At 39.7% G+C, this 18363-nt stretch overlaps 1 protein-coding gene across 1 annotated transcript in view; it reads left to right on the top strand.

Annotated features, from left to right (window-relative positions):
* KIAA1210 (KIAA1210 ortholog) overlaps positions 1-18363 on the top strand; it is a 59206-nt gene that overhangs the window by 23109 nt on the left and 17734 nt on the right. The window contains exons 3-6 of the mRNA XM_074359249.1: positions 2222-2390; positions 5790-5916; positions 6237-6335; positions 9836-9991. Coding sequence (XP_074215350.1) covers positions 2222-2390; positions 5790-5916; positions 6237-6335; positions 9836-9991 — 551 coding nt within the window. The remainder of the gene's footprint in view (positions 1-2221; positions 2391-5789; positions 5917-6236; positions 6336-9835; positions 9992-18363) is intronic.

Genomic DNA, 18363 nt, shown 5'->3' with positions numbered 1-18363 from the left:
GAGCTGCCTCTTATCTATAGTTAGATTAGATGGATAGAATTGATAGAACAATGCTACAGGTAGAATGGAATCCAGTCTTAATAGACCATGATTGTTCCCCTAATTCTAGCTCAGATTTATTAGCATTTACTACATGCCAGCTCCTATGCCAAGCTCTTTACTGCATTATTTGCAATTTACATCAATCCCAATAAGGGCCAGTGTTTAAGTTACAGGATGCTTAAGGGTGGCTCTGCTCAGTGATTTCAATTTAAGGGAAGTGACATGCTGAGTTGCACCCCTCAATGGACTCAGTTGTCTCTCGAGTGCTACTGCATGCTTTGCACTGTGCTGGTTACTATTTATTTATTTAGTTAGTTATCTACTTATTTATTTTAATGGAGTTACTGGGAATTGAACCCAGGACTTCATGCATGCTATCCTACCACTGAGCTGTTTCCCTCCCCTTGCACTATACTAGTTACTAAAGAGGGCCTGCCTGCAGCCTTGATGTGGGGGATGGGAGCTAAGACATAGAACTGTATCTTATCCCTTTCTCATTGAGATCCAAAACACAGTAAGTGCTTGATCTTAATAAATGTTTGTTGAATAGGTGAAGGAAGGAATAAATGAATGCACAGATTGGAGAACATTCCGATGCAAAACTTGTGGTGCCAACAGTCAAGGTTTATGTGTACAGAGAGGAGCATGAATTGTAGTAATGGTGGACTTCAGGCCGGCCTGGAAGCTTAGAAACCTTTCTAATAGGCAGGCCCAGGAGTAATCAGTACACAAATAGACCATCGCATTTCAGAGCTAGAAGGAACCCTATTTCAGCATTTCCCAAGGTGCGTTTTGCCAAACATTCTGCACACATGCATTTGGGAAATAGTATCGTTGTCCATTTGCTTGGAGCTTCACCATACACATAGGCATGTTGAAGTTTCAGAAAAGTCTTGTTGGAAAGCAGACCCCCTTTTTATGCAGTACACCTATGAGTATCCCTCTGAACACACTCTGGGAGATGCTGATTAGTGTGATCCCCTCATTTTCCTGCTGAACCCCAAGGTCTCAGAGCTAACTGATAGCAGAGCCAAGCCAAAAGATTCCAGAATTTTCTGAATCTTAGGAGGTTCTTTCCATCACACCACTAAGTCTTTCTAATGGCAGCCATGTCGGCAACTCCCTTGGCTCGGCCCTTCACTGCCAGTGCAGCATTGCAGGGACCAGACTGTCGGGAATTGGAATGAGACAGCTGAGTTGGTGAATGATTGCATGTGAAAGCAGTAAGAGCTGCTTCCTTCCCTGTGAACAATGCAGCATGAACTCCCCTCCCTTTTCCCCTCTTCTACTGAGCCCCGTAAAGGTATACGTGCTTATTAGGAAACTCAAGAGAGTCCAGACAGAGCCTTGGGGGCATTTAAAGCTCACATTCCTCACTGCTGCCTTTTTTTTAAATTATTATTATTCTAGATAGAGCAAATTTTCAATTATCTGCCTGTGCAGAGGGCAGCAGCCCTGTAGATCATCTGAACCAATCAGCAATAATTGAAGCACACACACAATGCACATAATACACAAACACACCCCTCCCTTGCAAAACCCTTTGGTATCTGATTTCATCAAACCTTTTGCAGAGGCAGCTTCATTGCCCAGCAGCCCTTTCTTCCCAATTCCCAGACCTCTCCCCCGCTCATAAATTCCTTCCTTGAGGACATCTTCCCTGAATGTACCAACCCCACTGCATCACTCCTTGGGTCTGCATCCTTTCAGCACACAGGTTGGGCAGTACCAACTCCCACATGGATGTCACGTGTGGAAACTTGGCTTCCCAACTGGATCGTGATTCCTCCAGCCACTAGGGGGAAGTCGGGGCTGGGGGGAGCAAGTTCTTATATTGGCTCATTAATGGCTGCATATGAATGCACTTCTTAGGGCTGGAAAGAGGTGTGTGTTTATAGTTGAAATTGAGAGGGAAGCGAATAGCCAGTGAGTTTGGCCTGAAGAGAGGCTGTCCAAAGACCACAAGCTTCTCCTTTCAGCAGAAACTCAGACTCTTCGCTATTGAGTTACTAAGAAGAGACCAAACCAGACGAGTGGTGCTGTGGGCACTGGGGCCGAGGCCTGAGACCTGCAGGACCTCTGGGATCCCAGTCCTCGTTCCTGCCATGAAGGCCCTGATTCCTCTCCGATCTTCCCCTCTACCATCACACTCTGTCTCACTTCCATGTCTAACTTCTAGGAAAGAAGAAATCCAAATTTAAAGCCTTGAAGAGTTTTTTTGGCAAGAAGAAGAAAAAAGAGCCCGAAGAGGCCCAGGGAGAGAGGAGGCTCCAACCAAGCTTGTCCAGCAGCAATATCAACATCTCTTCTCTGAAGCCAATTCAGGAAGATCAACAAAGCAAGCCGAGGTAAAGTGGGTAGGGGTAGAGAAGGAGAGGGGCAGGGCAAGGGGCAGGTAGCTGGATCTAGCTCCCCCTTTGGCAGACAAATCACCAGCAGGCCTTTGGTCCCAGGGACTCTTGGCCTCCTTGCCTGTGGGAGCTGGGTCTGCAGCCATTGCCAATGCAGCCATGTCCTGGGGGCCTTGCTCTGTGCTCATATATACATGCTTGTTGTCACGGCAAATGCACAGCCCACTCCCCGAGAGCACTGGATGAGAGGGTGCAGGTAGGTCAGGGAAACCCTTCCCTGTCACAGCTATAACACCTTGAGATATGGGGCCTACCACTAGTGAGGAGCTGGAGGCCTCTGTTTCATCAGGTAAGGATCCCCTACATCATTCAGGAAGCTTGATCTGGTTCTCTTGACTAGCCTTCAGATTCCAGGTCTCGTCAAGTATGATTAAAGTCTTAGGTAGTGAAGCCATCTCGCTGGGTTGGGGCATAAGCATGAAATCACTGTGTTCATGTCAAACAAGCAAGCAAGCAAAGAACCCCAATTCATTTCTCCCTCCATCCCAGGAGACTGGGGGAAGTGCTGTGACTGGTCATAGCAGGTATGGGGAAGACCGTTTCTCAGTCTCTGCTGCCAGTCCTGTTCAAGAGTTCATCTGTGAAGCCCCAACTTCCACATCCTATTATGGAAAATCTGGATTCCCAGTACTCCCAGCTGTTTCTGAATCAATCAGACCCCCCCCCAACCATGGAGTTCCATTCGGGCCCGTTCCCCCAGCCTGAAACACCAGACTTATCTGGGCTCTCCACAGAGCTCATGTGTACTGCTATCCATTCGGTCAAGGCTTTGCTTGGAAGTAATGAGACAGCGAACACGTTATACTACCCACTGACAGGCCTCCTTAAAAAGGCCCTTGATGAGTGCGTTGAATGTGAGGAATTTCAGAGAGCTTTGTTAGTGAGGGAGATGGTTTTGCAAAGCGGGGCTTGTCTCATACCTCACAAATCACACCGTTACATACCACTGCCTTACAGGTCTAAGTGAGACTAAGATTAGCCCTACAAAAACCAGAGGGTTGGGTGGGAGAGGGGAGTTTGGGTTCACTCTGCTTTGTCTCTACAAATTAGCAAGGGTTGTCTCTACTCAAGTTCTACCTTCCCTATTTTTGATTGTCCCTCTCCCTCCAAAATGGTCCATTTAGTCTGATGCATTCTCCAGACGAAGAAGGTGTGTGTGCGCACACCTCTGCGGGGGCAAGGGGGGATGGTGTGAGTATAAGCACGCGAACTAGTTCATATATGAGGAATGGTGTTTTGGTAATGGTGTCTTCCAAGCTATGAACATAGGTTGTCTTTCCATTTATTCTGGTCTTCTTTAATTTTTTATTAGTGCTCTATAGTTTTCAGAATGTAAGTTTTACATACTTTTTGTTAAATTTATTCTGAGGTATATTATTCTTTTTCATTAAATTGTTAAAAATTGAAGTGTAGTTGACATATAATATTATGCTAGTTTCAGGTGTACAACATAGTGATTTGACAATCAAATACATTATGAAATAATCACCATGATAAGTCTAGTAGCCATCTGTGACCTTACAAAATCACTATAGTATTATTGACTATATTTTTTATGCTGTATCTTGTATCACCATGACATTTATTTTATACCTGGATATTTGTATCTCTTAATCCCCTTCACCTATTTCACCCAACCCCCTCCCCTCTGGCAGCCACCAGTTTGCTGTCTGTATCTAGAAGTCTGTTTTGTTTGTTTATGTTGTTTTTTAGATTTCACATATAAGTGAGATCATATGAGATCTTTCTGTGTCTAACTTACTTCACTTAGCATAATACCCTCTAGGTCCATCCATATTTTATTCTTTTTCATGGTATTGTAAATGGAAGTGTTTTCTTAATTTCACTTTCAGATTGTTCATTGCAACTTTATAGGAATACAATCCGTTTTTTTGTGTATTGGTCTTGTACCTGCAACCCTGATGAACTCGTTTATTAATTCTAGTGGTTTTTAATGGATTCCTTAGGAGTTTTATACACAGGATCATGTCATCTGTAATTAAAAATAATTTCACTTCTTCCTGTCCAACATGGATGCCTTTTACTTCATTTTCTTGCCTAATTTTCCTGGCTAGAACCTCCAGTACAATGCTGAATAGAAGTGGTGAGAGCAGACATCCTTGTCTTGTTCCTGATCTGAGGGAGAAAGCATCCATTCTTTCATCATTATGATATTATCTGTGGGTTTCTCACATATGCTCTCCGTGAAGATTGAATATATTTTTCATGAAAAGGTGCTGGATTTTACAAATGCTTTTTCTGCATCTTTTGAAGTGACCATGTGGTTTTTGTTTTTATTCTATTGATATGGTATGTTACATTAATTGATTTTCACATATTAAAGTAACCTTGCATTCCTTGCAAGTCCTACTTGGGCCTAGTGTATAGTTCTTTTTATATGTTTCTGGATTCAGATTGCTAGTATTTTATTGAAGATTTTTGCACCTATATTCATAAGATATGTTGGTTTATAGTTTTCTTTTTTTGTGATGTCTTTGGTTGAAATTTTTTAAAGATGAAATATATTTCTACATCCCCAAAGGAGTCTTTTGGCCTTTAGCCTTTCAATTGCTTCTAACTTTCCCCCTGATTTGGCTTAATGTAATTGTCATCAACCTGGCTCCATTCCCAATCAGAAGGTACTTCCATCTGGGTTTAGCAGGCTGGAGCTGGGGGTGGTGTAGTGTGAGTGTAAGATGACTTTGAAAATAGGACAGATATATCACAGAACTCTTGTGTGAAAGAGGGAAAGACCTGGTGAATGAAAGTTTCCAGCATCTGGGCAGATATTTGATATTTTAAATCAAAACAAAAACACGAGAGAGAAATTGGGTGTAAAAGTTCTTTTATAACTCTCACCTTAATAATGGCAAGCTCAGGTCTTCCCTCGCATTCCACAGTGTTGCCACTATTGAATTGTATATTTTCAATGGGTGAATTGTATGGTATGTAGACTGTATCTCAATAAAGCTATTACATGAATAAGATATGTGTTGATCATTTAAAAATCAAAATTATGCAGAAGTACATAAAGTAGAAAACGAAAATACTCCTCCTGTTCCTAGTGCCATTCCTCAGGGGGAACCACCACGAACAATTTGGTGGATATCCTTCCAGACTTTATGAACATAAACTATACCTGTACGTAATATATCTGTATGTATTAAATGGGACCATATTATTCTTTATTTCTTTACTCAGTGTCTCACAGACAACTTTCTGTGTCAGCACGTATGCTTCTGAGGTGTCTCTGGTAGGCTGTATTATAGATGTACATATGTCTTTGGTTCCTATGGACCTTGGCTGCTTTCATAAGACCTTTTACTTCCTGTCCAGGGCCAAGAGCAGCATGAGGATCAAAGCCCTGTCCCATGACAGCATCTTCACTTTGGAGCCTGAACCTAAAAGATCAGCAAGCAAAACATACCCCTCTCCTGATGTCCAGAGAGGCAGACCTCTGCAGGTAATAGTGAACTCAAGTCTCATTGCCTAACTGAACTACTCCTCTTCCATTTCCTACTCCTATCCTGCCAAAAAACAAGGAGGGAGGAACTTGGACCTGCTTCTCAGCTGATTCTACCCCACTGTTGTAAACATTGGGCTGTTGTAAACATTGAATGAGAGAATATAGAAATATGTGATGTGCTTACCTAGTGTCCAGCACACTGTATGGCTATTATTACCATATTCACACCCCAAGAAATGCTCTAAGTATTATGACAGTGACATTCCACTGTTACTGTGCAGGCATTCCAACCCCCATGTTTTTTCTTTCTTCCACAGAGATCTCATGGTTTTAGAACTCTGCCTAGAGCTGGGACTGGTAGTATGCATGGAGCTGTGTTTGGAGCTGTGCCCCGAAATGTGCCCAAGAGCACTGAGGTAATAAAGTAGAATTGGCAGTATGGCAGCTGAGTCACAGAGATCGACCGATGCTTGAAATCTTGCTCTGCTACTTATTGGCTCTGTGACCTCAGGCTGATTGTTTAACCTTTCTGAGCCTCCTTGACCTTGTCTACAATGGCTATAATATTAATATCTACCTCACAGGATTGCTTGTGAGAATTGAATAAAGACTCAGAGAGAGATTAAAGAAATTGCTCAATCTCACCCATATAGTTAGTGGCAGACCTGGAAATCTGACCCAGATGTGTTGACCTCAAAACCCATGATCTTTTCACTACCCCAGCCTCTAAGATGTTCAGCTTCTCTGTTCCTGCCTCAACAGGAAGAAGGGTACATCTTTAGTCTCCGTAAAATGCAGCATGTACATAGGACAGTCTCTTCTGTCCAGCTAATCCTAACCATTGCTCAGTCATACTCTTCGGGAGCTCTGATCTAGAAATGCTCCAGGGGGAGCTAGAGATATTGCCAGGAAGATTATGCTTAGCGGCTGCCTTCCTCCTCTTGGCTCATGGGTTGGCTTATACTCAAAGAGCCCTATGTAACGGAAAAGGCCACACAAGGAGGAGCCCCTTATCCACCTGAAGGCTGATTATTTGCATTTCGCAAAAGGTAACTGGGGCTTATTTCTGATGTGCCTGCTTAAGACCCCACATCTCTTGTTCTGGTTTTCATGCTGTGTGTGGGAGTTCTGCTGGGTACTTTAGCCATGAAGGGTTGAGAAGCAACTCTGAGGGGGTTACCAGTGGTGCTGACCTTGTGGTTGTAAAGCAGCCCCTAGGTCAGCCAGCTGTTGCCCTCTTGCACTACAGCAAGAAAAGTCACTTCTGTGAACTTTCTAGTCTTCAGTTTTAAACGTCAACACCAGCTTTCGCTGGCCTCCACAGCTGCACTCCCTTGCCACCCAGCATACTTGGCCAAATGCCACGGGGTTATTTCTCATATTCAGAAAGGGGAAACTGGCTTCCTGGACTCCTCCTTCTTTCCCTCAACTCAGTCCCAGCAACAGAGAGACTCTTCCATTAAAAAAAAAAAAAAAGATAAGGAAAAAAATTCTAGGGCCATTTCCTCTCACAGCGAAGGGGAAAGCCACAATAGCCCAAAGACAAGTTTTCTTAAATGTCTGGTTTGGGCTCACACTTCACACTTTTGGCCTGCTCCCTTAGTCCCTCCCCTGGGAAACAGGGCTGAAGATGGAGCAGGGTGTTAACAGAAGCTGAGTCATCAACAACCAGGTTGACTTTTGTGTGGGAAACTTCCCTTAAGTGCCCAGGTGACAGCCTTAAATGACAGGGTAGTTGACAACGTTAAGTCAAGGGTCCTGACACACAGTGTTGCATCTTCTTATTATTGAATCAAACTGAATTCAGTAATTTAAGTACCTGGGGCAAATACGGAATTGGCCAATGGCTGGGTCCCTTGAAAGGGCAGGATTCTTAATGGAGTAAGTGATATTCAGAGCAACTGGGAGACTGGGAGAGAAAATCCAGGTATACAATTCTGTTAGAAATACCAAGATGGGGCCAGTTTTTTGTTTTGATCTGATAAATGTACACATTCCCCACCAGGAGGGGGTTTCAGCCCCCATAGGCATGTATTAGCGCTAGAGTTAACCAGTTATCCAAGCAGAAGAGGCGTGAGCAACCAAAGGAACAATAACTGATATAATGAGCCATTCACAGTTTTACTGCACCAGCATGCGTACTTAGACGTGCATGGATTCATCTTTGACAAGCATATATGACTGCTAAATTTTTACCTGATGTCCTATCTGAAGTGTTAGGATTGGGTGCCTCAGTTGCTCTTCAAGACGTTTCACATTCTTTTTATTTGGGGACAAATAGATAAGAAGAGGTAATAGCAGATTATTAGCATCTTATTGTTGAATCAAACTGAATTCAGTAATTTAAGGACCTGACACTATAAAGCAGTTTTTCTAACTGCTCACAGACCTGGCTCTCCCTCTGCAGCCCCTCTTAAGGAAGTAGGCACACCATGTCTTCTGATTGTTGCCTTTAAACTTCCTGAACTTGAGTCTGGGACACCCCCTTCCCAGCCTTTGTAGTTAGGAGACAGGAGTGCAGAGTGGTTAAGAACATAGGCTATAAAGGCAAGCAGACCTTTTCAAATGCTTGCTCTGCCACTGTGAGAGTTAGGGCCAGTCATGCCATTTCTCAGACCTGGATTTCCCCATTGATAGAAGGGAGACCACAAGAGCAAATGCTTCAGGGAATTGTAAGGTTCAAATGAAACACATCTATAGAGAGCACTCCCTCCCGCTTGGCAGGGAGAAAGATCTCAATTCAGTAACCTAATTCTCCACCTTAAGGAATTAGAATGAGAAAAGCAAACTAAACCCAAAGTTAACAAAAGAAAGGAAATAATAAAGATTAAAGCAGAGTAAATCCTTCAGTAGAAGTTAGCTGCCTTCAGTAGTAGTTAGGGCTTGGGGATGGTTAATCCTCGGTGTATCTTCTCAAGGGCCCCCAGTGGGGCCTGGTAGTAATAAGAAGGAACCTTAGACACTGGCCAGGACTACCCCACAGGCAGAACCTCACTGTGGCCCCCTTTCTTTGGCTTTGAAAGTTTGACAAACATCTGTCCTGAGCAGGAGCAGAGCCCATGACAGAAGCAAGCATGTCAGCTCCATGACAACAAGGATTTTGTTTTGTTCAGTGTTATAGGCCCAGTGCCTAGAATGGATGTGGCCCAATGTACATGCTTAGCCAGTATTTGTTAAAGATAAAATCAAGGATTCTGGTCCACATCAAGAGGTCCATGGTGGGGACCAGTGCCTCAAATTCAAGTGTGCTATGACTTCAAACTGGAATCCACCAAATCAGTCTGCTGAGCCCAAGGAAAACACAAATAATCAATATCCCCTTAGGAAAACTGGTAAAGCATTTCTAATGAGGACTAGTTCTGTAGATTTTTCAATAAATCCCAGAAAATCAATCTTGCCAGGCTTAAGATAAATAAGCAACACCGTCAAGATTCAATTCAGACAATTCCTGGAATGATGGAATGATAGGAGTAAGGATTATAGTCTGGATGCCAAGCCCAGATTACAACCCAAAGTCTCACGCTCGCAAGACCAGGACTATCTAAAGACAGGGTCAAAATCAAAACAAAGATCAGACTCAAATAAGATTTGTAGTGATCAGACTCCAGTAAGATTTATAGTTAGCATCAGTAGGAGATAACACCAGGGTCCTGTTTTTGATCAAACAAGCAGTTTGAAGTTCCTGTCTTTGGGGATTGGCAAAAGTGTGCAGTGACCCAGAGAGTGAACCAAGGCTATCTGTCTTTGGTTTGAGTAGGTACCAAAAGCAAAGACAGGGAGGTAGGAGATTCTTGCCTTGGCTTGTTTTTTCACTTTGGGTTCTTAGCCCTTCAACCACTAAGCAACAAGAGAACATCAGTAATTTTGAGGAAGGCACATAAATTTTAACTTTTTCTTCTATCCTCTTCCTTGACAGATCCCACCACTGCGCCCACGCCAGGCCAGCAACAGCCCACCTCTTATCCGGTCTGACACAATCTCTAAGGACTCTGAAGAAAGCTCTGCTGATGAAGAGTCACCTAAGAGCCCACGAAAGAAGGTTTCTTCATACAAGGTCATGACATTGAAGAAGGTGAGTGTTAGCTCCATCCTAAGTGGCAGGTTGTGGGGCGGGGTTGGGGGAGTGTGAAGGGGAGTGGAGTGGTGGTGCACAGGTCAGGGGCATAATTTCTTCTTGCACTTTCTTTTCTCCTGCTGTAGCTGAATCCTGGGGAGGGGGAGCATTTAAGGAAGGAGCTGTTGTTCTTAGCTTTTGATTTGCGTGGTGGTTTACATTTTCTGTCCAATTTTACAAGCCAAATAATCAACCCTTTAATTTATAAGCAATGGAAGACAGTATTTGTGGGAAAAAATTTACAGGTGTTTTCACTTATTTTGTGAAGAAAACAATAGAGATTTTTAGGAAGTGAAGTCTCTATAGTTTCCACTGTCAAAATCTCAAAGGTTAAGGCATGTAGTATTATTTGATAGACACATATCCATTGAAAAGATTGACACGAGAGTGCATATATGTGTATTTCATATGTCTTGGCTTTGCCAACCAAATAATACCTATCAACAATTGAAAAATTATTAGATTGTGCTCATCTCAACACTTCCATTCTCAGACTAATGTGTGGTTAATTTGACTGGTTGTTATTAAACTTGAGAGGGCTTTTAGAGTGAAGTAGAGTTTAGAACAATTATCCTTATGAACTAAAAAGTGAACAGAAAGGTAATTTATAATGAAGATAATTGGCCAGTCAGCACAAAACTCTGTCTGATGCTAAAAGAGCCTATGGAGGGAAACAGCCTTCAGTTAAAGATGTCAACAAAAAATCAATTAGGCTGGTGGTAGGTAGAATCAGGATGCTCACTGATTTATGAATTTAGGCTATGACTGTATTTTATGCACAATACTACTAAGTCAGATGAATTGGGACAGTTTGAATTGGTGGAAGGATTGAATTAGACAACTTTTTTATTATGGTAAAATACACATAACATTTGTCATGTTTAAGTGTACAATTTAGTGACATTCACAATGTACAATGTTGTGCAACCATCACCACTATCCAGTTTCAGAATAGCTTTGGTTCCCCATAAGGAAGCCTCATGCCCATTAATTGGTCACTTATCATTCCTTCTCCTCTCAGCCCCTGGTAACCACTAATCTGCTGTTTCTGAATTTGCCTGTTCTGGATACTCCATGTAAATATAATCATACAATATATGACCTTTTGTGTCTGGCTCCTTTCAATTGGCATGTTTTTGAGGTTCATCCATGTTGTAGCACAGATCAATGCTTCAGTCCTTTTCAGTTGAATAATATGCCATTGTGTGGATGTCCCATGTTTACTTTAGCTATTCATCCATTGATGGACATTTGGGTTCTATCCACCTATTGCCTCTTGCAGATATTGCTGCTGTGAACATTCATGTACAAGTTTTTGTTTGACACCTGTTTTCAGTTCATTTGGGTATATACCTAAGAGTAGAACTGATGAGTCATATGGTAATTCTATGTTTAACTTTTTGAGGAAACACCAAACTGTTTCTCCCAGCAGCTACAGCACTTCACATTCCCACAAACTACATATGAGGGTTCCAATAGCTCCACATCCTGGCTAACACTTGTTACTTTCCTTTTTCTATATGTAATCTTTCTAGTGTGTGTGAAGTCGTATCTCATTGTGGTTTTGACTTGCATTTCCCTAGTGACTAATGATGTGAAACACCTTTTCATGTGCTTACTGACCATTTGTATATCTTCTTAGGAGAAATGTCTATTTAAGTCCTTTGCCTATTTTTAAATTGGGTTGTTTGTTTTTTGTTGTTGTTGAATTGTAAGAGGTTTTTTTTTTTATATATTCTGGATGCTAGATCCTTATCAGATATATGATTTGCAGGTATTTCCCCCATTCTGCGATTTGTCTTTTAACTTTATCAAGAGAACAAAATTGAATAAAATCTTTAAATTTTTGATGAAATCCAGTTTATTGATTTTTTTCCTTTTGGTACTTGTGCTTTTGGTGTCATATCTAAGAAACTGTTGCTAAATCTTAGATCATGGAGATTTACCTCATGTTTTCTTCTAAGAGTTTTAGCTATTCTGTTTAGGTCTTTGATCCATTTCGAGTTAATTTTTATATATGTGTGAGACAAGGGTCTAACTACATTCTTTTGCATGTGGCTATCCAGTTGTCCCAGCACCATTTTTTGTACAGACTATTCTTTCCTCCATTAAATGGTCTTGTCATCCTTTTGCAGATCAATTAACCATAGATGAATGGGTTTATTTCTGGGCTCTCAATTCTGTTCCACCAATCTATATGTCTCTGCTTATGCCAGTACTACACTGTCCTAATTACTGTAGCTTTGTAGTTAGGTTTGATTGAAATCAGGATGTGTAAGTCCTCCAATTTTGTTCTTTGTTTTCAAGATTTTTTTGGCTATTTGAGATCCCTTGCAATTCTGTATGAATTTTACAACCAGTTTTCCATATCTTAAAAAGACACTTTGGGATTTTGATAGGGATTGCATTGAATTTGTAGATCACTTTGGGGAGTATCACCATCTTAACATTAAGTTTTCCAATCTATGAACATGAGGTGTCTTTTTATTTCATTTATTTAGGTCTTTCATTTCTTTCAGCAATGTTTTATAGTTTAAAATGTACAAATCTTGCATCTCCTTGGTTAAATTTATTTATAATTATTTCATTATTTTTGATGTTATTATAAATGGAAGTGATTTCTTAATTACCCTTTTGAATTGTTCATGCCCAGTGTATAGTAATACAACTAATTTTTGTTTATTGATTTTGAATCTTTCAACTTTGATTAATTCATTTATTAACTCTAACAGATTTTGGGGGCTTTTCTATAATTTTCCTTTTTTAACTTGTTAATCTTTAAATTTCTTTTCTTCATAGTATGTCATTTTTATTGATTTCTCTATACAAATTTACTTGGTATTTTCTTCTTTCATGAGTATGCATATCCTATTTGGGATTTTTCCCCCAGACATCATAATTTTCAGTTCTAGGATTTCTATTTGGTTCCTTATTTTAATAGTTTCCATTTCTCTTTGAAACTCTCCATCTGATCATTCTTTATAACTGTAATGACTATACCTATATATAGAATTTTCTGTATATAAGATTATGTCATTTGTAAATAGAGATAGATTTACTTCTTCCTTTGCAATTTGTAGGCATTTTCTTTCTTTTCCTTGCCTAATTGCTCTGGCTAGAACTTTCAGTAGAATGTTGAATAAAAGTGGCAAAAGCAGACATCTTTGTTTTGTTCTTGGTCTTAGGGGAAAAGTTTCAGTCTATTACCATTAAGTATGATGCTAGCAATGGATTTTTCGTATATGCTTCTTATCCCTAACTTGTTAGGTGTTTTTAGCATAGAGGGTATTAGATTTCGTAAAATGCCTTTTTTACATCAGTTGGGGTGATCATGTTATTTTTTCTTTCATTCTATTAATATGGTATATTACATTAAGTGATTTTTATATGTTGAAACTCCTGGCAATTCTGGGATAAATCCCAGATGGTCATGATGTATGCCCTTAATATGCTGTTGGATTTGGTTTGCTAGTATTTTGCATGTGTATTCATGAGGGATATAGGTCTGTAGCATTCTTTTCCTGTGATGCCTTTATCTGGCTTTCGATAATGTTGACCTTATAGAATCAGGAAATGTTCCTTCTTTTTTTTTTTTTAAAAAAATTTGTGAAGGATTGGTATTAATTCTTTACATGTTTGGTAGAATTCACCAGTGAAGCCATCTGGTCCTATTTTTTTCTTTGTTGGGAGGTTTTGATTACTGATTAAATTTCTTTGTTATAGGTCTATTCAGATTTTCTATGTCCTTTAAATTCAATTTTGGTAATTTAGATGTCTAAGAATTTATTCTTTTCACTTAGGATACCTACACAATTATTCATAGTACTGTCTTATAATCTTTTTTATTTCTGTAAGGTTTGTAGTAATTGTTCCCTTTCCGTTTTTTGGTGGTTTTTTTTTTTTTTTTTTAGTAAAGGTAGATTTATTCAGAAAGATACATTGAAAGGCAAGAGAAAGGCCATGAGGTGTTGGGGTTGGGTGCTCAGATTAAAAGTAGGTGCACATTCCATAGACAGAATGTGGGCTGTCTCTGAAGAGGGAGAGACAGGGGCAGCCCTTTCAGTTCTGATTTTAGTAGTTTGTGTCTTATTTTTCTTAGTCAATCTAGCTAAAGATATGTCAACTTTGTTTTACTTTTCAAAGAACCAACTTTTGGTTTCACTGATTTTTTTCTATCGTTCTTCTATTCCCTATTTCATTATCTCTGTTTAATCTTTATTATTTCCTTCCTTTTGCTAGCTTTGGGTTTAGTTTTCTCTTGGGAGTTTGAGATTTACAGATACTAACTACTATATATAAAATAGATAAACAAGTTTACACTGTATAGCACAGGGAACTATATTCAGTATCTTGTAGTAACTTATGGTTAAAAAGAATATGAAAATGAATATATGTATGTTCCTATATGACTGAAGTATTGTGCTGTATACCAGAAATTGACACAACATTGTAAACTGACTATACTTCAATAAAAAAAATTTTTTTTAAGTGGAGAGTTAGGTTATTGATTTGAGAACTTCTTTTGTAGCATAGGCATATACAGCTATAAATTTCTGAGGATTGCTTTTGCTGTATTACATAAATTTTGTTATGTTGTATTGTAGTTTCATTCATGTTAAAGTATTTTATAATTTTCCTTTCGATTTCTTCTTTGACCCATTCATTGTTTAAGTGTATGTTGTTTAATTTCCACCTATTTGTGAATTTTCTAGTCTTCCTTCTGTTATTGATTTCTAGTTTCATTCTGCTGTGGTCAGAGAAGATACTTTGCATGATTTCAATTTTTTAAAATTTATTAAGACTTATTTTGTGGTCTAGCATATGGTCTATCCAGGAGAATGTTCCATGTGTATTTCAGAAGAATATGTATTATGCTCTTGTTGGATGGAATGTTCTGTTTATATCTGTTAGATTTACTTGGTTTATAGTATTGTTTCAAGTCCTCTATTTCTTTATTGATCTTCTGTCTAGTTGTTTATTCATTATTGAAAATGGGATACTGAAATCTCTATTATTCTAGAACTATTTCTCCCTTCACTTCCAACAGAGTGGGTCTGTTGTTTGGTGTGTATGTTTATGATTATTCTATTTTCTAGATGGATTTTATCAATGTATAATGTCCATCTTTGCCTTCTGTAACAATTTTGACTTAAAGTCTGTTTTGTTTGATATTAATATAGCTACTCTGGCTCTCTTTTGGTTATGTTTTGCTTGGAATCCCTTTAATCATTCTTTTTCTTTCAACTTACCTGCGTCTTTGGATCTAAAGTGAGTCTCTTGTAGATAGCATATAAATGGATCATGTTTTTTAAATCCATCTTGTCAGTTTCTGCCTTTTGATTGGAGAGTGTAATTCATTTACTTCCGTAGTAATTACTAATAAGGAAGAACCTATACCATTTTGCTTTTTTTTCCTATATATCTTACATCTTTTTTGTACTTCAGTTCCTCTATTACTACCTTATTTTGGATTTAATTATTTTTTAGTGTACTGTTTTTATTCCCTTCTCATTTCCTTCTCTATATAGTTAAAAATTATTTCCTTAGCGGTCACTTTGAGGATTACAATTAAAAAAAATTAGATAACATTTTAATACATGTAATTTTCTCTTTCCATTAATTTGAGTAGGCTAACTATGTATTTTATAGGTTAATGAATAGTGTTAAATTATTTATAGTCAACATTTCCTAACATTAATCTAAACATTTGTCCTGCTTGAATGGAATAAATTCTCTGTTAGTAAATTCAAAAATTGAGATAAGTTTCTATAGGTTAAATGTTAGGCTTGCAGGCAGAAAGTCTAATCTTTGGTGGTGTAGTCGAACCCTTACCATCCCCAGGTATGAGAGTTTCTTAGCTATTTCTGCCAAGCTTCCTGGTTTATTAGTTCACTGGGGTGAACACAAGCAGGGGAGAGGGAAGGGGGCAGCAACAGCAGCAGTAGCATCCCAAGAAGCAGCTGTAGTCACCATCCCAACCAGATGTGCTGACCTGGGTGCTAATCTGAGCTTCTTATAAATTATGACCCCTAACTCTTATATTCGAAGGCCTCCCCACAAACCCAGCTCCTGCTGCCTTCTCACTAAGCATCAACTAGGGAACTAGACAGAAACCAAATCAAATAGAGAAGTCAGACTAAAAGATGACTAAATCTCTACCATACAGAGAAGTCTTTCCAAGTTCTCTGTTTTATTCTTTCATCTCTGAGCCACTGCCCACTGCTGGCAGCAGGGGAGTACACATGTTATCTCTCAAGGGCCTGGTAGACCTTTAACCTTAGGCTTACTTTCACCTCCAAATCTCCTGGGGCAGGATGGGAAGGACTGCCTTAAGCCCTTGCTATCTCAGCCTATTTCTTCCATATTTCCTTGGGTGAAGAGTTGGGTGCCCTGTCTCTTTTAGTTCTAGTTAGCAAAGCTTGCTGTTTCATCCCTGAGTAACCTTCCTCTTTGGGCCTCACAGCCCTCTGACTCTGTTCAGTGGCTTCAGCTCTCTGAGTATAGGTGAGACAGGCAGTGAAGATGAATATCTCTATATAGCATATGCGACATAATGAGCCACTGTGACTCTCTGCTTGACTTCAGCTTTCACCACGCAAAGACACAAGCCCAAGGCTCCTCCAGCAGGCAGTCTGACTTAGCAGGGCCTGACTAATTCACCCCAGCGACCATCTCTAGCCCATCCTTGGACCAGAGGATCTTTTTGCTTAGCACTTTCCTGACCCCTGCCAACTTCTCAACCTGGCTCATCTTCATCAGTGAATCAACTTCATATTCCCCAATGAGTCTGTAGAATATTTTCCCTCAATATTGCTTTTCATGGAGAAAAATAATTGTATGGAAAAATAGTCATGCATATATAACCCAATCAGCTTTCTCTCTTGAGAAAGGGCTATATCAGCTGTTTAGGTGCTTAAAGTTTAAGCTGATTAAACATCTGGGCTTTAGTTCTATTGCAGGATAGATGTTGCCGTTTAACATGGTAAGAGTTAAATAGCTGCCAGTTGTTCCATTGTATTGGTTAATAAAGAGTTAACTTAGATTGCTGCAAGGTTGCCTCCTTATCATGCGTCTTGCATTACCCATGATGGCTTACTTCATAATTCACCATTATTATTTACAAATAGGTCTCTGAAGTTCAGAGAGATATTTTTGAAAATCCTCTGATACATCAAAGGAGAGCATAATGCCCTTCTCCCCACTGTTGCACTGAAATTTGTAGCTTACAGAGTGATTTTGCATATATAAAGGTACATTTGATTCTCTCAATAACTCTGTAAGTTAGACAGGGAAGATACTATTATTCCCATTTTGGATGGAAAAAACTGAAGTTTAGAGAGGTGAAATGACCCGGCCAAGGCCACACAGCCAATCAAAGATAGAGCTGAGACCCAAACCCAGGATTCCTCCCCAAATCCATACCACCTTTCACCAAACCATGCGGACTTTAGCAGCTCTCTGAATGTATACAACCAATGCCCAGCAATAGCAACAGCAGCTAAAACTTACAGAGACTTTCTTACATGAAAGGCACTCCCCATATTTCATTTCATTTCATTTTTAAAACTGCACACTAAAGTGTATATTACTATTATCCCTATCTTATAGACACAGAAACTGAGGCTCAGAGAGGTTAGGTAATTTGTCCCAGGTCAAACACTAAAAAAAAAAAAAAAAAAAAATGCCATGGCTAGGACCTCAAATCCAGGCCTATTCAATTCCACAGCTCATGTTCTTATTCTCTATATTACTTAAGAAATTGGGGAGATTGTAATGAGGGGGTCATAGGGAATATGTGAAATTCTACCTCTTACAACTTTCAGGATGGCAGAACAGTAGTCACAACAGCTTTTATGAAACAACGATTCTGAGTGAAGCAGCAGCTGCACAGGAATTCTCAGGAATGGGAGAAATAAGCCACTTTGACACACTCAGGAAATTAAAGTCCTAACAGCCAATATTGCGTCTCATATCCTGTGCCAGTACTTCTTGATAGAGAAGCCTCCTACTAAGAACCACTTTTCCTACCAAGAGCTGCTGCTTTCTCTGCAAATGTTGCAAAGACTACTTGCCTTGGGAGCTTTTGGCTGAATGACTCACACAGAACCTAGCTCTCTAGCATCCCAGTGTCAAAACCTCCCAGTTTCAAAGTGAGTTTTTTTCCCCCAAGGTGACAGCTTTTCAGGCTAAAGTCTTGATAAAATCTAGGCCTAAAGAGCCACCAGGTAATACCAAGACATAACAATTGGCGTTCTCTTTTGTTCCAAGGAGCAGCCAAACTGCTCTCCAACACCACTCAAGTGTTTCTCATCAACAGTTAAAAAGAAAAA

The sequence above is a fragment of the Camelus bactrianus genome, chromosome X (genome assembly GCF_048773025.1).
Source record: "Camelus bactrianus isolate YW-2024 breed Bactrian camel chromosome X, ASM4877302v1, whole genome shotgun sequence".
NCBI classification, from domain to species: Eukaryota; Metazoa; Chordata; class Mammalia; order Artiodactyla; family Camelidae; genus Camelus; species Camelus bactrianus.
Note: the sequence above shows the minus strand (reverse complement) of the source record. Positions and strands in the feature narration are given on the sequence as shown.